The following is a 21,063-nucleotide window of genomic DNA, read 5'->3' on the forward strand; positions in this document are numbered from 1 at the left end:
CCCCTAAGTATCTCCTTGTGGCTCAGATGTGGCCGTCTCTCTCTAGCTAAGCCAACTTGGCAGGTGAACTCACTGTCGTTCCCCCTATGTGGGACGTGACCCCCAGGGGTATAAATCTCCCTGGCAACACAGGATATGACTCTTGGGGATGAAACTGAACACAGCATCGTGCGACTGAGAACATCTTCTTGACCAAAAGGGGGATGCAAAACGAAACAAAATAAAGTTTCAGTGGCTTAGAGATTTCCAATGCAGACGAGAGGTCACTCTGGTGGGCACTCTCACACACTATATAGATATCCCATTTTAGGTTTTCGTGTATTGGAACAGCTACAAGAAAATAACTGAAACTATTAAACTGCAACCCAGCAGCCTTGATTCTTCAAGACGATTGTGTAACTATGTCACTTACATGGGGTGACATGAGAAAACCTCGTGGCTCACACTCCCTTTTTCCAGTGTATGGATGGATGAGTAGAAAAATGGGGACAAAACCTAAATGAAAAATAAGGTGCGGGGGATGATTTGGGTGTTCTTCTTTACTTTCATTTTTCATTCTTATTTTTATTCTTTCTGGTGTAAGGAAAATGTTCAAAAATAGATTGGGGCTATGAATGCACAACTATATGATGGTACTCTCAACAGCTGATTCTACATCACAGATGACTGTATGTATGTGAATATGCCTCAATAAAACTACTAAACATAAAATGAGTAAAGACGCAGAAGGCTATCACATCAACCTAATTGACCTAATTGACATTTATAGAACACAGCACCCGACACTCCCCTGCTTTAAACTGTTTATGAGTCCTAGGATAAAATCTCGATTTGAGCTACAGGCAATTCTTATCAAATTTCCAGCAGGCACCTACTGACTGACAGGCAGACTGGGAAATGTAGATTAGGTGCATAATACCTAGAATATCCAAAACACTTTCGAAAGAGAAGAACAAAGTTGGAGAGATTTCATTTTCTGATTTAAAAGTTTACTATAAAACTACACTTTACCTATTCACTATGGTATTGGAAGAAAATGATAGAAATATAGAGCAACAGAATAAACTGAAGGTCCAGAAATAAATCTTTATATTCATCACTGAATCATACATAACTATGCCTCAATAGGGTTGAAAAACAAAGGAAATGAACATTGATTCTAATTAAACGGTAGTCTCATCCCAGCAGAACTCAACTAACGACTATGTTGATGTGACCAGCCTCTCACACTATGTGCCTAACACCAGAAAGGATGAAAATTCTGGGCAAAAGTATCAACTTCAGTCTCTGAAACTCTTTTAGACACAGTATCTGGAATACAATTTGAAAAAATTGAGACAGGTGACTAGGAGGGAAAATAGAACTGATAATCCTAGCAAAAATCAGATAAAAGAAGATCCAGTGATGATTCAGATGCTGAAATTAGCAGACAAGGACTACAAAGTAGCTATTACAAGCATTTCAAGGAAAAATGGACAAAACGTGTGAAAATATTTTAAATGGACAATGAAATAAATAAAAGAGCCACATAGAACCCATGAATCTTGAAGATGATTGTATAAATATGTAGCTTATGAGGGGTGACAATGTGATTGGGAAAGCCATATAGACCACTCTCCCCTTTGTCCAGCATATGGATGGATGAGTAGAAAAATTGGGGATGGGGCAGGCACCCGTTGTTTTTTTTCACTTTAGTTTTTATTCTTATTATTTTTGTCTGTGTGGTAATACAAATGTTCAAAAAATAATTTTAGTGATGAATTCACAACTATGTAATGGTACTGGAAACAATTGAATGTACACTTTGTATGACTTCATGGTATGTGAATATATCTCAATAAAAATGAATTTAAAAAAAAAAAAGAAGTGGGGGCAGAAAGCAGAAACCCTAATAAAGACGGGCACTGCCCCCAGCCAGCAATTCTGGGACCGCTTCCTCCTGCCCCCTCATCCTCTCTCTATAGAAAAAGGGAAAGAACATCAAATACGCAGTGTCAAATTGTTTCTCAGGGCCGAACTGGAGGACTTCTGGATAAAGAAAGCAGATGGAACACATCTAATTTTGCTTTCTCCCCCAAACCTCCACTAAAATCACAACAAAATGGATATGTTTCAGGCATAAACCCTCAAAGGTGGGGAAAACAGCAGAGGAAACAGCAACCAAAATCTTGAATATAGAGGCAGGTGGATGTGTGGAAACAGACTCAGTAGACACCAAAAATCCAAATCCCAAACCAGCAAAGGGGATACCCCAACTGAGTGCAGTCACTGAGTGCAGGTCCGGATCCTCAGAAGCTGTGCTGGGGTGGGGGGGAAGCAGGTGCCCCCGGAAGTGGGAAGCAGAGGGAGGCCACCAAGGGGGACTGGCTGGGAGCTGTCTAGGAAGCCCTTAGAAGGCCACAAAAAGGAACAAAGCTCTGCTACACACTCCCACCTGGATGAACCTCAAAGACATTAGGCTAAGTGAACAGACACAAAAGGATCCCTTTTATATGTTTTATCCAGTATAAGTAGATCCACAGAGACGGAAAGTAGATTAGAGGTTACCAGGGAATGGGAGATTGGGTGGAAAGGGAAGTGACTGATTAGTGGGTATGGGGTGGTTTTATGAGGTGCTGAAAGTTTTGGAACTAGAGAGCATTGGTGGTGGCACAACCACGTGAATACACTAAAGACCACTAAAATGTACACGTTAAACTGGTTCATTGTATGTCATGTGAATTTCATCTCAGTCAGAAAGAAAAATGGAGGCAGTTAGAGCCCACAGGGTCACCCCCCATCACAGTAGAAGACTGGAGGGGTCTTCTGTGAGAGGGTGAATCAGGGGGTCTGTGGCCTGGGGGTAGCGAGTGAGGGTGAGAATGGGGGACTGAGTTCTGAGACGCCGCTCTCCCCACCAGCCCGCGCCCTCTACTCGCCTCCCAGAAAGCTGGACGCTCCTCCCTGGGAAAACTGCCACCCGGGTTCCCCCAACACGTGGCCCAACCAGGCAGCTCTGTGTAGAAGTGGGAATCGGGGACTCCAGCCCCACAGGGTGGGGGGACACCATTACACCCCCAGGAGGGCTGGGGCGGGATGGGGTGGTGAGGGTCCGGGCTGGTGGGGACGCCTCCACGTTGGCCCTGACGGGCTCTCTAGCAGCCCCGGGATGTTCTTTTGAGAATACAGAGCCCCTGCCTTCGGCTTTGGGACTTTAACCAATAACAAGAAAAGTCCCCAATCCTTCTAAACAAGATTCAGCAGAGTAAGTCTTTGGTTTACGAATAATGGAGATAAATGGCAGCAGAAACGCTAAGGGGTTGAGGACAGTTGCCTCTGGAGAGTAGAATCAGGGAGAGGAGGGATTGGACGGGGCACGGCTATTTTTCATATAAACCTTTTAGTACTATTTCATTTTTTAAATATGTGTTTCTATTAAGCAGTTTACACAAACTGAAAAAAATAAAGCCAGTCCTTCTCTCCCCTTGACCCTGCCCTCGGCGATTTGGGGAGCAGGAGTGAGCTCTGGCTTGTCACTCCCGTCACGCGGCTCCTCTTTCCCTTCCACCCCCAGGACGCGGCCCCGGGACAGGGCACAGCGGCAGGGGCAGCAGGAGGAGCTGCTCTTGGTACTGGTGTGAAATCATGGGCTCCCCTGGGCCTCGGGGAGAAGCTGTGGATCCTTTGCTGTGAGAACTAGGATTCCGAGAAGCTTTTAGAGGGTCAGGGAATGGCTGTGACTCCTGGTGGAGTGACAGTGTCTTGGGGTGGAAAGGCAGGGGTGGTGTGGGGCTAGGGGCCCTGGCGCTGTGGCGCGTTTGACGGGACACAGCCCTCTCTGGGCCTCCAGCCCCTTTTGTCAACTGAAGAGCCTGAGTTGTCCTGTGGGGTCCGGCTAGCAGGGGCAGGAGTGGGCAGCAGCAGGCACCGGAAGTCAGCCCCTGCGCCACTGCCCACCCCCAGCTCCCACGTCCCAGGCTGCTCAGACTCTGCCACACCGGGGTCCCCTGGTCTCTGGGTGCCCCTGCTGCAGACTGCCTGCCCGCCTCGGATGTTGGTCCGGCCCCACTGGCTAAAAGGAACTGCCACACAGGTTATTTGAGGAAACGGGGAGGCAGGAGGGGAAACAAGTTTCAGGGGTTGGGATGGATGGTGGGGGCTCGAGGACCGGGCAGTTGGGAAAAGCTCAGGGCTGGCTCAGGGGACCCAGGCAAAGCCGGACACCCAGGCCCGCAGCGGCTGGGAGCTGGCGCGGTCAGGCGTCTCAGTGTGGAGATGGCACTTCTTGAGATCCCCGGGAGCCCTTGGGAGGACACAGGCCCCAGCCCTGCTCAGAGGAGGCACCTCCAGCCCTACGATCGTGGTCCCCTGCTCGTGGTCTCCCAACAACCCCCACCTGTCTTCTATCTGCAGTTCTTAACCTTTTCTGTCCCGGGGACCCCTTTTGGAGTCTGGTGCAGCCTATGGGCCCTTTTCAGAAGTGTTTTTCATGCATCAAATAAAATACATGGGATTACAAAGGAAACCAATTACATTGAAATCTTGTTATCAAAATATTCAACCATAAGTTTTTGTTTCAGCAAATAACTTTCATGCTTCTTTATTAACGTAGCAATAACTAGATTTAGCAGCGGGTCTAACACCTTCCATAATTTTGAAGGAGTGACGAATAAAAACAGTATTGCAAGCTGTCTGTCACAGACTCTACCATGATTTCCAAAAGTAACAGGAAATGCTACTGTGTTTCTTTTTGCCCACATTCTCCATGGAGGGGAGTGCTAAATTCCAGTTAGAGGTTAGTGTAAACAGCAATACAGTTATTTTCTCATCTGAGTTTGCAGATGCCCTGAATTCTACCCACAGAGCCCAGGCTAGGAGCCCTCCCTCTTCTGCCAGCCGCTCTCCACCTCTCAGCTTCAGCTCACGCTGACCTTGCCCCTGGGCTCCTCCCCTGTGCCCCTCTGCCCCTTGGCACCAGGCGCCTGGATCCCCAACACCACCCCCTACCACCACTTTTCAGGGGCTCGGGCAGGCCTGGCAGGGGCTTGAATCCTGGCTGCGCCTTTAGCAGCTGCAGGCTGGGGAAGGTGGAAGCATTTGTTCCCAGGCCCAGGATGCAAAGAGCTGAGATGGAGCCGGGAGCCCAGTGGGTGCAGGTGGGTGGATGGGTGGGGCCGATGGGAGGATGTAGGCCGGATGTGTGCATCTTAGCTGTTGGGTTTTTAAAACTCTCGGTGTCTGGGCCACACCCCAGACTAACTAAATCAGTCTCTGGGGCAGGCCTCCGGGTGTCATAAGTGTTTAAACTCCCAGGAGATTCCCAGGAGCAGTGTGCCTTGGGGTCTTTGTGTACAGAGAGAGGGGTGAGAGGGACCCCGAGGTCTGTTAGCAGGCTGACTGCTCAGCCCTGAGCCCCAGCTGGCCCAAGTGGAGAAGGGAAGACAAGGGAGGAGACTGGGCCCCCATCCCTGGAGCTTCCTTGCTAAGTTTTAAAACCCCAATTCCGAGGGTGCCAGCCATCGCCAGCCCTTGACACTGCCAGCAGCTCCTGGAGTGAGCTGGTCTTCCCAAAGGAGGGAATAAGCACCTGCCCAGCACCCACTGTCCTGCAAATAACCAACTCTCCCTCCCCTGGGGCCTCTGGATGCAGGAAGGCTGGCTACGCTTGGGCTGGGGAGCTCATCCCCATGCCAGCTCATGTCCCTTCTCTGGGGAAAGGACTCTGGCCCCCACACCTGCCTCATCTCCCCCTGCAGGGTCCATCCTGCCTCAAAGTGGGCCCCAGAGGGAGAAGGGAAGCCCATGATCCATCCCTACCCCTCGGCAGCCAGGAAAAGGAGAAGAGAACTTGCACTGAGTATGTCTGTGGGGTTCCAGGCACGATGCAAGGGAAACGTGTGTCTCTTGTCAAACTGCAGCAGCACATCCTGCGAGGCTGGCATTGCTCTCTCTAATTTACAGAGAAGGAAGGGGGTTTCCAGGGCAAGAACGAGTCACCCAAGTCAGATAGCTCCAAGCAGTGGGGCCAGTGTGGCAGATCCCGGGGTGGCCTGGGGGAGATGGGGCAGACCCCTTGTTTCCCCGAGGGCCCTTCTGTGCTGTACAAATGCAGCAGCCCCAGGCAAGGCCAGGGAGTTGCCTCTCTTGCTTCAGCAGCTCTTGCAAGCTTCCAGAACATTCTTGTTTGTAGAGCCCGGCCTCTGGGCAAGGCAGGCCTAGTGGGCCCTGCACGCTTTTCTGGTTGCAGCTCCTGGGACATCCTCAGGGGCTGGTTTTAGAATCCTCATTTGTCTTTTCTGTGGACAGTGGCAAAGCCAGAGCTGCAGCAGAGATCAGCCTGACTGCGCCAGGGCTGATGCGAGATGGAATTTACATTTTTTACAGTTTGGGGATTTGGCCTGCAAAGCTGTCATTTCCACAGTCACATCAAAAGGGGAAACGAATTCAAATATGAAATTTTTATTCAGAAATTGATACTGATCAAAAGTGGTGGGTCCTCTGCCCAATGTGCTCAAATGACCAATTCCTGAGACATCGGAATTTCAAAGAGAGAGTTTATCGCTATGTACAAAGCAGATCAGGTGGCCTATCAGCCTAAAACTCTGTCTCCCCAAACTGCAGTAACTCTGGTGGTTTTATAGTATCAAAAGATGGGCAGGTTTTAGGATAAGGAGCCAAAGGGCTCAAGATGATGAGTCTAGAGATGATCTAATTATTGGGCATGTGCAGATTGATTACATGCTTACTCACAGAACATATGAAGAAAATGGTGGCCTTAATTTGATGGTGGGTGAGATTTTTAGTATTATAATGAGGTGTAGGTCACTTATAGATTAAAGTTTAAGGTACTTTGCATGTCAATCTGGCCCATTTTGGTTAGATTCAGCTCCACCTATCAAGATAGCTTTGGAACTGGGGTGGGTTAGTTCTGGGCTGACTCAAGTTCCTTCAATTAATAAACATTAGGGACTGTCTTTTGTGATCATAAGTCTCTAAATTTGAAAAACAGAATAAGGGAGTACAAATGTGGGCCAGTCACAAGGTTTCTACAATCACAAGATAAAGGCTATATAGTCATACAATCATTATCAGAGATTAAAGCAGCTGGGTTACACTGCAGCAACCCTGGGTGTTTCCTTTCGGTCATTTTACAACATACAAGGAAGTAAGAGAAGCGTCTATGTAATGATTCAGTCGTCATTATTATACGTTAATTCTTAACTCTCAATTACCAAATCTCTCAGTGCCACTCATGCTGCGCTAAGATAAATGATGGCTAGTGGGGTGGTCATTGGAAACATTCCCCGGGCCAGAATCGGTCTTCATTCAAACACCTCGTGTTTAATACAACTGTGCATCCTGCCCCATCTGCTCACTGCACAGGCAGAGCTTGCTCTGAGCTGTCATATGTCGGGTGCACGCCTGCCTTCTGCCCTCTCTCCCTCAGATGAATGCTCCACTTTGTAAGGAGCAGCTCAGCTACTTGGTGGAGATCGGCTAAATCACTTTGAGGATGCAAATTGCTTCTCCCACATCCCAGCAGGTTATCAAAAGGTCAAAAAAACCACAAACAAACAAAGCACTATAATCCCTGGGATGGACAGATCCTCTCTGGGCATGTCAGTTAGAGAGCTCCCTGTGCAAACAAGGAAATGTCAAAAGCCCTAAGAAATGAATCTTGCTTTTTCAATCCAGAAGCAGTCTCCCTTTGGATAGGCTGCTGGGTGCCGTGGGTGTGCCTGAGGCCTGTGGAATAAAGCACCGCCATCTTCCGGGTTTTCTTTTTGCACCCACATGCCTCTCTAAGGATGTGTGTTCAATTTTCAAATTAAAAGATTGTTATTTTGGCCTTGATCCCGTTGTCCTTTGATTTTCTGTTTCCGGATTCCTCCCTTTCACCTGTTCCTTGGCCCAATAGCAGCCTCCAGCTAAGGGGAGGAAGATGCGGCTCTCTGGGCACGATTGTGTGGCCCCCTCTTGCATGCACGGGAGTGCACCGAGGGCGGTCACTGGCTCAGACCCGTCTCTGCACCCACCACCCGGCTCAGGGCAGGGCGCACCATCATCAGGGTGCACCATCTTCGGGGCATACTATCGTCGGAGTGCACCATCGGGGTGCACCATCTTTGGCATTTAATGCACGCGGGGCATTCAAATGGGTCTGCAGCTCAAGGGCCCCTCACTGGACTTACTGAGGCAGCACACACGGACCCCGGGCCAGGCACGTGGGCACAGCAGCGAGAAACCAGGAGGCTGCCAAGTCCGGGAGCCGCTGCGGGTGCCAGGCTTTGCCACAGATCTCATGGGGATAGGGTGCTGTGTCAACTCTATCCCATTATTCACCCCTCCTTGGAGCCATGGCTTGTCCCCTTTGGGCCCCCACTTGCTCGAACAAGAAGGAACTTTGTGGGAACACCCTGGAGAGGGAGTAAGGGTGGGCAGGAGTCACAGGACGGGGTAGGGGGATGGACCTCAAGGACAATAAGGGCACTGGGCCACCTTTGGGGGCATCAGTAGGACCGTCAGTTCAGCTGGTGGGCTCCCAGTGTGCCGGGCAGCTGTGCAAGGCCCATCCTGGGGGTGGACAGCGCCTCTGGGCCCAGGAGTAGGTAAAAGGGCAGAGCTACCCCTACTGCTGTATGATGGAAGGCAGCAGAAAAAGGCAGGATTTCTGAGCTTCTGCCTTTCCAGCCCCTCCCCTGAGGCCGTGGGGAGAAGGGCCCCTCCAGAATGGGTCTGCCAGTGCCAGGTGAGCAGCCGGCCAGGTGCCTGCAGGCTCCTGCTCATTAAGACATTTAATAGTCTCCTGGCAGCAGCTCCCTGGAGCTTCCCAGCAGTCTCTGGGTGACCAGAGAGCCTTCGCCAGCCCCCAGGACGAGGAAGCCGATCCTGCCGGAGTGGAGTGGCAGGACAGGGTGGCACGATGGCTCTGCCTCTCTGGGCTGGGCCGGGGGACAGGGAGACCGCCTCCCGGGACACGGGGTGCTGCAGCCAGGAACAGGCATGCAGGGGTCAGGGGCCTCCTGCCTTACTCCACCAGCTTTCCTTGCAAGGACCGTCAGGACTTTTCTACAAAGGACGAGGAAGGCCTGGGAGCGACGCCAGCACGAAGGCCAGTGGGTTCCTGTCCAGGGCTGGCGACGTGGCTCCTGGGGGCCCCCGGCTGAGTCGCTCCTGCTGGCTCTGCCGTAGAGCAGCAGCTCCCCAGGGACCCCGCGGCCCGACACTCCGTTCTCTGTGCCACATCAGCGTGGCTCCCAGGCCCAGGCAAGGGTCCTGGAAAGCTTTTGCCACCTCCGGCCCTGCCAGCGAGGTGTAAAGAGCTGAGGCTGACGGCTCCAAGGCACCATGGCGCTCACAGCTGCAGGTCTCCCTGGCACGGGGCTGGGGGAGTGGGGGGGTGCCCCCCCCAAGACTCCCCTGAGCAGGGTGCACCGTGGAGGCAGGCCAGGAGGGGGGCCCGGCACAACTGCCCCCCCACCCCAAGCTCCATTCCTCCATGAGCTCCCCTGGGGTGGACCTAGGGGAACAAAGGAGCCAAGGCACTCAGCGGTAGGTGAACGGGGAGGGCAAGCCTAGTCAGGGGACCCATGACGTTCGTGGGCTACAATGGCAGGTGGGGGGTGGGGGAAGGACCTGGCCCACCCATCCCCCTCCCCTGCTCTACTCCCCACTGCAGGGGGCCACAGCCCTCCAACTCCCCAGGCTGTTCTTGAGCAAGTGTGAGTGGGGGGCAAGCCGCTCCCCTGGGACTCAGGCTCATGTGCTCAGACACCCAGGGGCACCACCTGCTTCTTGTTGACCTTGGGGTTTTAAGTTTCCCCAATTTCTTATCCACATTCCAGGTGACAACGGAGTGCCATCGTTCACCCACCCCCCTGGCCGTGCGTGTCTGAAGAGCAGTGAGAAGCCACCAATGGGTTGAGTGTGGGGGTGACATGACTGAATTTGTGCTTCCAACGGGCCATAAGGGGGGAGGGCAAGAGAACTGCGGGGAGGCCATCAGAGAGGGGAGATGTGTGTGGGGACGTCAGGCCTGTTACCGGCGCAGGGGTCCCTGGGGCCAGGGGCCAGCCCTCAGGGATGGCACCGGGAGAGGACAAGGTCCGAGGCCTGACTCCCAGGGAGGGGGCCCTGCCCAGGGTGGGAGCCGGGAGGCCTTGGAGAGCCCCTTCCCTGCTCGTCCCTGTGCTGGGATCCCCGGGTGAGGCAGGGAGGGACAGCGAGAGCTGGGCCCCACCCTGGCCCAGGCTCCAGACCCCAGGGGTGGAAATGCCCAGGGGAGGGGAAACGCACCTGGGTGCGTGGAAAGAAGGAACCAGCCTGGTCTGAGAAAGGCCAGGGTCCAACCCGATGCCCCGCCTAGGATGAGGCTGCGGCTGCCAGCCCCTCTGATTCAGCCCAGGAAGCAAAGCTGTGGGCAAGGCATGGGGTGCAGAGGTGGGGAGCAAGGGGGTCACAGGGGTCATGGGGGCCCTGCCCAGGGGCTGGAGGAGCATGGGAGGAGGTGGCGAGGCCTTGGGTCCTAGGAAACCACGGCGTCACCCCAGGGGTGCTGTGTGACCAGCCCGAGACAGGACACGAGGCAGAATGGTGGGACTGCACCCTCGCATCACCACCCCCCAAGGGCGGCCTTTTGGAAGGGCCCCAGGGCTGCCTGTTGGGAAGGGCAGCCTCCCTCTCTGGGGCCCCAGGAGGGCAGCCCTCTCCGCTCCCCGGCTCTGCACAGCCCGGGAGGATGTCCTTGGGGGCCCAGCAGCCCCTGCCCGGGGGGCCTGGAGGGCGGCGAAGCTGTTCTCACAGGCTCAGGGGAGACAGCCTGGTCAGGGAGGCCCGGGAGCCCCAGCCCGCCAAGCTACCCTGACACACACACACTCACATGCCCCCGCACTCACACACACTGACACACACACACACACACTCTCATGCTCACACGCACTGACACACACACTCATGCTCACACACTTACTCATACTCACACACTGACACACGCATTCTCACGCACTGACACACTCACTCCTACTCACATACATTCACACACTCACATACTTACTCTCCCATGCACTGACACTCACACACTCACACTCACACTCTCCCACTCAGATGCACTGACACACAGACATTCACAAACTCACTCTCACACTTGCACGCACTGACATATGCTGATGCATTCACTGTCATGCACAGACACACATGCACTGACACACTTGCACACTCACATATTCTCATGTACTCTCCTGCTCAGATGCACTGATGCACTTGCACACGCACACATGAACATGGCCGTCAGATCTCCCTGTTGCAGACGCCCAGGGCCTGGTGTCCGAGGGGGCTGTGGGCTCCGAGCCACTGAGCACGCGCAGCCGCCCGCCTCACTGCTTAAAGGTGAGGACCCACCCGTGGCTGCGACTCACCGTAACTGAGACACTCGCTCCTTTGTGCTTCACTGGACACAGAGCGCGGACACCAGCCCCAAGTGCAGCTCCGGGCCGGGTCCTCGCCGGAGGCAGGGGCAGGAAGCTGGCAGAGGGGGCAGGGGTGCTGAGGGCGGAGGGAAATTGGGAGGCCAGGCCCAGCTAACGTCCTGAGCTCTCCACGCCTCTGACTTCTCTGTGGGCTCAAGAAAGGGCCAGCCCTGCTGCCTAAAGATGGACCAGCCTTCGGGGCCGAGGGTTCTGTCGGATCCAGCCCCAGAGCCCAGCTGTGGGGCCATCCCGGCCTCCCCCAGCGGCTGGAACAGCTCCCAGGCCAGCACCTCCAGCCCGGGCGAACCCCCACCCGCCAGCCCCACGGTAAGCCTGGAGGGGCGAGTATGCACAGGCAGAGCCTCCTACTCCCCCTTCTTCCCGGCAGCCCTTCTGGGGGAACAGGGGGCTTTTCAGGGAGGGTGGAAGGGGCTGAGCCTCTGCTGATGGCTTTTGGGTGTGCTACTGAACCGCTCCGAGCCTGCTCCATGCAAAGGACAACAGAGCAGAGTGTGGGTGACGTTCTCCCTCATGGGGAGCGCTCAAGGGGCAGAAGGGCCAGCCCTGAAGGCTGTGGGGCTAGAACTGCCCAGACCTGCCCTTGGCTGTGGGTGGTTCCATCAGAGGGCATTCAGATGACCCGTGGAAACTTCCAGAAAGAAAGCCGGAGGGAGGGTCCTTCAGGACCCACATCCTTTGCCTCTGGATTTGTCCAGCCCAGAGCAGGGCATCGGGTGCCCTCTACTGCCTCCATCACCACAGCCAGGACCCCAGGGCCATGCCCACCCACCCCACTGTTAAGTGTTGAGGGCCAGGGCCCCCCCTCGGGACCTGGGAGCCAGCTCCATCCCTGGACAGGATGGGAAGGCTCCAGCGGTTCCTAAGGGCCAGGGAGGGACAGAGCCTCTTTACCCAGCAAAGGGCTTGGGGGGAGGGCTTTAAATCCCTTTTATTGGCCTCATAGGGTCATGACCTTCCTGCAGTGACCCCTGAAGACCTAAGCTTTCTTTATAAGGGGGGATTCCCACCCCCTCTCTTGTGTCAGGCATCGAGGAGTTCCTGTGGGGCCAGGTCACTTGCCCAGTTATGCATGGGGGATGCAACTCCTCCTTTGAGGCTCGGGAGGGGTGGGAGTCCTGAGGAGAAGGGCTCCACCCCACTGCACCCTGTTCCACTGCCCCCAAGTTTTGGAGACTACTGCTGACCATCTTGGGTGCTTGGGATGGGGCCCATACAGCAGGGAGAAACCTATCCAGGAGCTGGGTCCCACTCTTCTCCCCAAGGACAGGTAGGGTCCTCGTAGCCATGCCAGCCATGGCTGTCTGTCCTCCTGGGCTCCAGCAGGTGAACAGAGTCTGATCCTAGAAGCCATACCCGTCTCTGCCAAGGGAGAAGAGCTTAGGCTCGATTTTAGGAAGACCTGAATTTCCATCCTAGCTCGGGGTGGACCATCTGGGCGGGCAAGTGGCTATGCTGCCTGAAGCCTCAGTTTCCCCACCTGCCCTTCTGGGAATCCTGACCCTTCCTTCCTGGGGCTGTTGGAAAGGGTTGGGGATCATGGGGCACCCTCGTCTCTGTCTCTCCGCAGGCCACCACTTGGGTCCCCTTCCCCACAGTGGACATCCCAGACCATGCCCACTACATCCTGGGCACTGTGGTCCTGCTGGTGGGGCTCACGGGGACGCTGGGCAACCTGACGGTCATCTACACCTTCTGCAGGTACCCGGGGGTGGGGCTGGGGTGAGAACACTGGGGCACTGTTGGGGTCGAGCTGGGAGGCCAGGGATGGTCTTGGTGGTCTTGGGCCCGGGGCCTCGATACTCAAGCCCAGAGAGGGGACCCAAAATGGTCCGGGCAAGCTTGAGTGGCACGTTCCGACTGGGCCCCATGCACACTCCAGGACACCCAGGTCCCTGCCCAATCTGCCCTGCTCTCTGAGCTCCTCTGCCATCGCCCAGCCCTGGGGCAGCCCTCCTCTGCCTTCACCCCCTCAACGCCTGAGACAGGCAGATGGGGAAGGGGAGCCCTGGCTCTGCTGCCCAGCAGCTGAACGACTTCAGGCAGGTCTTTTGTCCTCTTCAAGATCCTTTTCCTTTTCTGTAAAAGGGAGTCGTGGTTTATTTCGTGGAGTCAAGGTGATGACTGAGGAAGTTCACGTATGTGCAGTGCCCTGTGCTGGGGTCCTGGAGGTGCCAGGGACTGAGTTTAGTGACCTGGAGTGAGTGGAGCCTCTGGGTTCTCGTCTGGAAAGCGGGAGCAGCGATGCCTCCCCCGGGGGTGGAAACACAGATGATTTCAGGAGACGGGGTTTGTGAAAGGGCCCAGCAGAGCGCCAGGCTGAGGGGCTCAGCCTCTCCCTGGGAGAGCCGTTGCTTTCCTGATTCGGACTAAGGGAGGTGCCCTCAGAAGTCAAGGGCAGAGACTGCTGCCTTAGGCCTTCCCACCCCTCAACCAGCACCGCCAGCTTCAAAGGCCACTCTTGGGTACACGCTAGACAGTGGAGTGGGTCTGTGGTCCAGCGGTCCCTGCTTGACATTTTGTGCGTGCGTGCGGCATTGTGTATGTTCGTGAGTGCGTGCGTGCATTGTGTTGCATGCACACATGTGCATGTGTGTGCACTGTGCATGTGCAAAACATCTATGATTGTGTGTGCATGTATGCAAACACATTCATGTGTTCATGTGTGCTGTGCATATATACACACGTGTGTATATGCATGGGTGCATGTGTTTGTATGTGCATACATTGTTTTGCATGCAGGAGTGTGTGTTTGTGTGCATGTGTGCACAATGGGCCTGTGCACACACACATCTGTGATTGTGTATGTGCTTTTGTGTGCACATGTGTGCTATGCATATATTACATGTGAGCATGTGCATATATGTGTCTTTCTGTGTATGCGTGCACTGTGTTGCATGTGTGAGTGTGCATTTGTGTGCACGTGTGTGCACTGTGCCTGTGCACACACACATCTGAGATTGTGCCTATGTGCGTGTGAGTCCGTATCTGGTTGTGTGCATGTGTGTGGATGCATGTGCACATGTGCATACACAGGCATGTGTGTGCGTGGAGTGTGTACGTGCATGTGTGCGTATGTGCGTGTGTGCACACTTGCAGGGTTGAGTGGCGAGAGAAGCCCCTCATAACAGTTTCTGACCCCTCACAGGAGCAGAAGCCTCCGGACACCGGCCAACATGTTCATCATCAACCTTGCGGTCAGCGACCTCTTCATGTCCATCACCCAAGCCCCTGTCTTCTTCATCAGCAGCCTCTACAAGCAGTGGATTTTCGGGGAGACAGGTAGACACTCAGGGCTCCCCTAAGCTAAGGGGCAGGAGGAGGAGGGCTGGAGGAGGATGGCCCAGAAGAGGTGATGGGCTCTTCCAGGGTGGGCGAGGGCTGGAGGGTAGCAGCCTCCCTCCCTCCCCCGGCCAGCGAGGGCCCCGCCAGCCTCTGCCAGCTGCAGCCAGGAGGCAGGTGGACATAGGCTCGGCTGGCTTTCCTGAGAGGTGAGGGCAGGAGCTGCATTCTCTCCATCCCAAACCCCCTCCCCTTGGGTACCGGGTGGGCATCCTCCCGAGGACTGAGGCCGGGGGCCCCTGCCCACAGGCTGTGAGTTCTATGCCTTCTGTGGGGCCCTCTTCGGCATCACCTCCATGATTACCCTGATGGCCATCTCCCTGGACCGCTACCTGGTGATCACGCGCCCACTGGCCCCCGTGGGTGTGGTGTCCAAGAGGCGGGCAGCGCTGGTCCTGCTGGGCGTCTGGCTCTACGCCCTGGCCTGGAGCCTGCCACCCTTCTTTGGCTGGAGTAAGTGGGCTGGTGGGATTGGGAGAGGGGCACATGGGCCGGGGAGGGACAAGTTCAAGAAGCAGGGAGGCAGACTTGGCACATGGGGCCAAGGAATGCCCTGAGCCTTTGCCTCAGGTCAGATGGGCGGCCAGGGGCATTGCCAGCCTCGGGGAGCAGAGGCTCACCTGGGCACACATCCCCATTAGAGGGAAGACACGTGGCTCCTGGGTGGTGGGAAGGGACAAGTACATCTGCTGCTGAGTTTGCAGAGAGCCAGAGTGGGCAGGGGCTTGCTGGGGGCTCAGCAGTTCAGGAGGGTTCACAGGAAGGTGCCCACTTTTCTGGGGCAGGACCAAGGTTCTGGCTAAAGCCGTGGAGGGATGAGACCGTGGGTCTTTGCTCCAAATGAGCAAGTCTGGGCAGCAGCGAGCTTTTGCCAGCTCTCTTCTGGGCCCACCGCCCCTGCCAGAACTGGCATGGAAAGCTCCCCTCCACGTGCCCCAGTCACCCCAAGCAGGTCTAGGACTGAGGCCGGTGCTGCGTTTGGGGATCCCACACCCCACCTTACGAAACCCCTGCTGGCTGATGGACAGGCATCGGGGCTGCCTCGCGGGCTGGGGTGGTGCCCAAAGGCCTGTCCCCGCTGAGCCTGCCCTGGCGCCCAGGTGCCTACGTGCCCGAGGGCCTGCTGACGTCCTGCTCCTGGGACTACATGAGTTTCACGCCGGCGGTGCGCGCCTACACCGTGCTCCTCTTCTGCTTTGTGTTCCTCCTCCCCCTGCTGGTCATCGTCCACTGCTACATCTTCATCTTCAGGGCCATCCGCGACACGGGCCAGTAAGAGCCGGGTGGGACGCACAGGGAGGCCAGGCCCCTGCCCACCTCTGCCCCTGCTCCAGGTGGGCCAGGACAAGCTGAGGGCGTGAACTTGGGGGTGGGGGCATTAAAGCCCAGCACGAGGAACCCGGGGGCAGAAAGTCCTGGGAGGAGGCCTGGGAGCCTCGGGGGGCGGAGAAGTCACCACTGGAGGAACCGCAGGGAGGCAGGTGAGGCCCGATGGGGAGGAGGGCGGCTGCGCTGGAAGGGTGTCCCCACCCCACTCCCGAGCGTCCCGGCCCCGCCTTTCCTAGGGCTCTCCGGAGCTTCGGCACCGGCGGGGGCGCCCGCGAGCTGCCCCGACAGCGGCAGCGGCTGCAGAGCGAGTGGAAGACGGCCAGGGTCACGCTGCTGGTCGTCCTCCTCTACGTGCTCTCCTGGGCCCCCTACTCCACGGTGGCCCTGGTGGCCTTTGCCGGGTGAGCAGTGGCTACGGGGCTGGGGCAGGGGCAGAGGTACCCCAGGGGGCAAAATACCCCGAGGCAAAGGTCCCCCTATCCGGTGTGTGACACCTTGTCCCTGCAGGCACAGGACACCACTCGGGGGAGGCCACACCCAGATGTGGGCCGTGGGCCTGGGAGGCTGCCAGGTCTTGTGGGGCCCCTTGGGGGGACATGTGGCTCTCCCTGAGGTTCCGGGTCTCTCCGTGCCTGGGCTGTGGGCACACAGCCAGGGTCTTGCTCACCTCTGGGAAGAGGTCCCTAAGTGCCACCCTCTAGCTCTCTGCGGCTAGGGTCTGGGGACTTTGACATCTGCAGCAGCGAGGTTGTAGGCTAGACTCCAGAAGCACTTCTGAGATAGCGGGAGCTCTTAACCCTTGGAGGTGCTGGGGTGGTGACCTCCTTGTGCAGGACTGGCCTGCCCCTCCCTGGCCTGCTGTGAAGTTACTCTGAGACCTACTCCGGAGGGGTAGGGGCCGTGAGGGTTGGATGGGGCACGGGAAGAGCTGGGCAGGGGGCCTGAGGGCCAGGGTCAGCAAGGGAGGGGTTGTTACTGGCAGCACAGGCTCCAAAGGACAGTGGGACCTCCCGGCCTCCCCAGCCTTCCTTCCCAAAGCTTCACTTCCCAATCACCTTTTCCTTTGTTTAGAAGATGAGAATTCTCTCCGGCAGCCGTGGAGCCAAGGCAGATTGGCCGGGCTGGGCTGGGCAGCTCTCCTGGCAGGGCCGGCCCAGGGCAGGAAGGTTCCTGAGGGTGGGTGGGCTGGCAGTGTCCAGGGGCCCACATTTTCTCTGTCCTAGGTATGCACATGTCCTGACACCCTACATGACCTCGGTGCCCGCTGTCATCGCCAAGGCCTCCGCCATCCACAACCCCATCGTCTACGCCATCACCCACCCCAAGTACAGGTGCAGCCCCTTCCAGGTCCCCAGCCCCTTTCTCCCAGGCTCACCCTCATGCATGATGTGGGGGTACAATTGGGGGGGGTGATGCAGAGGCGAGCCATCTATTCTGTCTCTCGCATATGCATTGGGTGGAAGCCGCTGGGAGCAGCCTCTGAGCAGCTGGATGGGATCTGGAGTTGGTGTGACCCCCTTCTCTGCCCCAGGGTGGTTCAGCTCAGAGAGATGCCAGGGCTCCCTGGGCAGTGTCTGATCCTGTGGGGTATGAGGTCTGTGCTCACGCTGGGGTGGCTATTCACCTGCAAAGAGCTGCCTACCAGGCAGTGACATCCTGGGGAGTCCAGCAGGGAGAGAGAGGCTCTGCCATTAGGGCCCTGGCAGGGACACAGGGGGGAGTGACTCTGGCCCAGTGTGCTCTCTATTGTTAGGAACCCGGCAGCACTGGCTTCTCCCACAGGGCACCTTCAGTGCTTCCTTGTGCCTGGAGGTGTCAGGGACTCGTCACCTTCCTGAAGCCCACCCCAGGCCTCTGTCCATCCAGCTCAGAGCTGCTCGGGGGCCTCCCCGGTCCCCACTTGTTGGCCCAGCCACTTGGCTGTAACAGACATCTGCCTGGCTAAAACTCCATGCTCATCGCCCTAGTGTTTGTCCATCCCCACCAGCCCTGTGAGTCCGTCATTCTCCTTGGGCCCAGCATCTGTCTGTCCTTCCTCATCACTTCCAATGACTCCCAGCATCTTTCTGTCCATTCCCATCATCCCAACGCCTGCCTGTCTGTCCCGGAAACCCCAGTGTCTGTACTTCCCCATTCTTCCAGTGGCCCTCTGCCCATCCCCCTTAGCCCTCTATCGGTTTGTCCATCCATCCACATCACCCCTGTGTCTGTGGGTCAGTGCCCCCTGCACTAACCAGATTGCCACCCTGCAGAATGGCCATCGCCCAGCACCTGCCAGGCCTGGGGCTGCTGCTGCGTGTGTCGGGCCCGCGCTCTCACCCCCGCACCAGCTACCGCTCCACCTGCCGCTCCACACAGAGCAGCCAGGCCTCCCAGCTCAGCTGGATCTCTGGACAGAGGCGTCAGGCATCCCTGGGCTCCAGGAGTGAGGGGGTAAGGATGGAGGCTCTGCTCGAAGGCATCACGTCCTCCCTCCCTCACTGGGACAGCCTTGGCTCTCCAGGGGTGCCTCTGAGACTTGGGGCCCAAGATACTCAAAGACCCCCTCACAATCTCCCCCTGGTCAGAGAGGGAACAGGTTCGCCTGCAGCCACCCAGCAGCAGGGCCAGGACTGAGTACGGGTCTCCCTGTGCCCGGGCCCGCTCTTTGCCAATGCTGACATCGTCCCAGTGGCTTAGAGCCACAGATTGAAAAGACCTGGGTTCCTGCCCACAGATGGGCCTCCAGAGAGGCAAGGGCCCCTTGCCCCTCAGCTTGCAGCCCCCTCCTGTGGGGACCCTGGAAGAGCCCGCAGGATGCACGGAAGGAGCACTGTGTGAGCTTGGGCAAGTTGCTCTACCTCTCTGAGCCTCCGCGTCCCCCTCTGAAAATGGGGAACAGTCATTTCTAAGCCTAAGCCTAGCCAGGAGAGGGTGGGTGTGCCAGGCTGGGTGCAGAGACTGCAACTGTGGTGGCTCTGACGCCTCAAGGGGAGCTCTCTGCACTGAGGGCCCCCACCCCGGCCACACTCGGACGCCTCATTCTGCCTGTGGCACCCACCCACCCTGGGGGGCACTTACCGAGAGTCATCTCCCGTGGACTGGCCAGCGGTCTCCTCCCATGGTGCCCCAGCCCTGGGGGCCTCAGTGGACAGGCCAGTGGGGAGCTGTCAGGGTCTCCCTTCCTCGAGCCACTCTAGCCAACCACGAGGAACAAATCTTTTCTATTAGTGGAGGTCTAGAACCTCAGAGTCAGGCCCACCCACCAAAAAATATAAACACACATAGGCTTAAGACGACACTCTCACTGTGTGTGTGTGTATGTGTGAGTCTGTCTGTGTCTCTCGCACATACACACACACCCTGGCACAGGCACACACAGTTTGCAGGGATTTGGTAACCAGCAACCCTGCAAACTGTGTCGCAGACCTCACCCGGGGATATCTGGGGGGAGGATGGAGAAGGACTTGGGGGAGGGAGCCCTTGCTTCTGCAAGGCTGCAGGTTTCCCTCCCACCTCACCTGGCCCCTCCCACCTCCCCCAGGGCTGGACAGACACGGAGGCAGCAGCGGCGCGGGGGGCTGCCCCACAAGTGGGCAGAGGGTCCCCCTGCGATCAGGACTTGGATGACACGGAAGCCTAGGCCCCTCCCAGGCTCTAGCGAAGGGAAGCAGAGACCCCCGGGAAGGTGACTGGCAGCCGCCAACCTGTCCAGGGGTGGGGAGAAGGAGGCAGTAGCCCAGGGAGTGGCCACAGAAAGGGGCTTGTTCTCGGGGTCCCCTCCCCACACCTCCCAGCACCTCCCAGCTTTCCTCTGGCAGGCTGGGGGCCTGGGGATCTCTGTGACTCCAAGTTGCTCTAGCAGGGTCTGAGTGGGTCTGTGACTGTGTGACTGTGGGACTGTGGCTGGGACCTCAGGGAGCAGTTTTGTATGTGTAAGTGTGTGTCTGTGTGTGGGGGGGGGGGGTGATCTGCAGCGGGGAGGCGTATACCCCGGACCCACGTGGGACCGTGTGCCCGCCATACTCTCTCTGTGTGACCCCAGGGCACATGTCTGCTCTGAGCCATGTGTGTGGCAAGGCGTGGGTGCCTCTGTGTGGTCGCGAGTCCCCTGGGGCTGGACATACCTGGGGTCGGGGGCCTGGCTGGGGGCTGGGGGAAGCAGTAAGCCGCATCCGTCCTCAGTATGATTGCCCCAGGACCAGGATGTCACCCAGAATACTTGTGGCTATTAAAAGAAGACCAGCTGTCAGCCCAAGTGCCTATGGAACGGAATGTCGATGGCGATTAGAAAGGGCGATATTCTGGAACACTGGATAGGCCATGTGTGCGGGCCCGGGCTGCCCTGCCCCCCAACCCCCACCGAGAGCTCCCATCCTGCCCCTCTGCTCCCAGGGTCCTCTGGCTCACCTACCCCTGCTCCTGGGCCCTCTCGGGTCTGCTCAGCAAGCCCAGGACCAGCAGCACTTCCCTGCCTTCCTCCCAGCCCCCAATCTGCGTCCCTGGGTGGCCAGGAGAAGGCGGGGAGCAGAGGGCTGCCCGTGCAATGTGGAGCCTCTGCCTGCCCCGGAGTCCCCATCCCAGGCAGCACGGCTTCCCCTGCCCACTCCAGCCCCAGGGAGGCCCTTCTCTGGTCCCTGAGCCCTGAGCACCATGGATGGCCACAGAAGCCTGGTAGCGAGCCCCAGGCCGCCCAGGGCGGTGATGACAGCCACGTGCCTGTCCTGGGGCGCGCTGGGGCTGGGGAGGGGTGGACAGCAGGGGGAGAGGACACACCCATGGTCACAATCGGCCTGGGAACCACTGCCCCGAGGCATGAGCAGAGCATGCAGGGTGCCGAGGCAGAGGTGCTTTCCGGGGCTTCTCAGGGAAAGGGAAGCTGGGGCTCCCCGGGGCGTCAGGAGGGACTGAGCCTTCCAGACTGCAGGTTCAAATGCAGGGAGGCACGAAG

The 21,063-nt window shown here is 57.2% G+C and overlaps 2 protein-coding genes across 7 annotated transcripts in view; both read left to right on the forward strand.

The window, feature by feature from the left end:
* The first annotated feature begins 11,627 nt into the window (after positions 1-11,627).
* Positions 11,628-19,795, forward strand: OPN4 (opsin 4). Its single transcript, XM_037804572.1, has 9 exons — positions 11,628-11,789; positions 13,033-13,163; positions 14,611-14,744; positions 15,054-15,257; positions 15,905-16,076; positions 16,370-16,534; positions 17,357-17,464; positions 18,386-18,566; positions 19,657-19,795. Exons 1-9 carry the CDS (start codon positions 11,628-11,630, stop codon positions 19,753-19,755), a joined length of 1,356 nt encoding a protein of 451 aa, XP_037660500.1. The 3' UTR covers positions 19,756-19,795.
* The window catches only part of LDB3 (LIM domain binding 3), a 68,527-nt gene continuing 63,506 nt past the window's right edge, over positions 16,043-21,063 (forward strand). Inside the window, exons 1-2 of one of the 6 annotated variants that reach the window (XM_037804569.1) lie at positions 16,084-16,138; positions 16,370-16,534. The gene's annotated coding sequence lies outside the window, so the exon portion shown is untranslated. Of the gene's footprint in view, positions 16,139-16,369; positions 16,535-17,363; positions 17,465-18,427; positions 18,567-19,669; positions 19,801-21,063 lie in introns of those variants that run through there. The other 5 variants (XM_037804566.1, XM_037804567.1, XM_037804563.1 and 2 more) reach the window with 5 other exon arrangements.

The sequence above is a fragment of the Choloepus didactylus genome, chromosome 15 (assembly GCF_015220235.1).
Source record: "Choloepus didactylus isolate mChoDid1 chromosome 15, mChoDid1.pri, whole genome shotgun sequence".
Classification (NCBI taxonomy): Eukaryota; Metazoa; Chordata; class Mammalia; order Pilosa; family Megalonychidae; genus Choloepus; species Choloepus didactylus.

Excerpts from the sequence above, each read along its gene's own strand:
- OPN4 (XM_037804572.1), top strand. The coding sequence starts at position 11,628 with ATGGACCAGCCTTCGGGGCCGAGGGTTCTGTCGGATCCAGCCCCAGAG. Across the intron at positions 11,790-13,032 it reads CGGTAAGCCTGGAGGGGCGA|GCCACCACTTGGGTCCCCTT; the intron begins GTATGCACAGGC and ends GTCTCTCCGCAG. Across the intron at positions 14,745-15,053 it reads GTGGATTTTCGGGGAGACAG|GCTGTGAGTTCTATGCCTTC; the intron begins GTAGACACTCAG and ends CCCTGCCCACAG.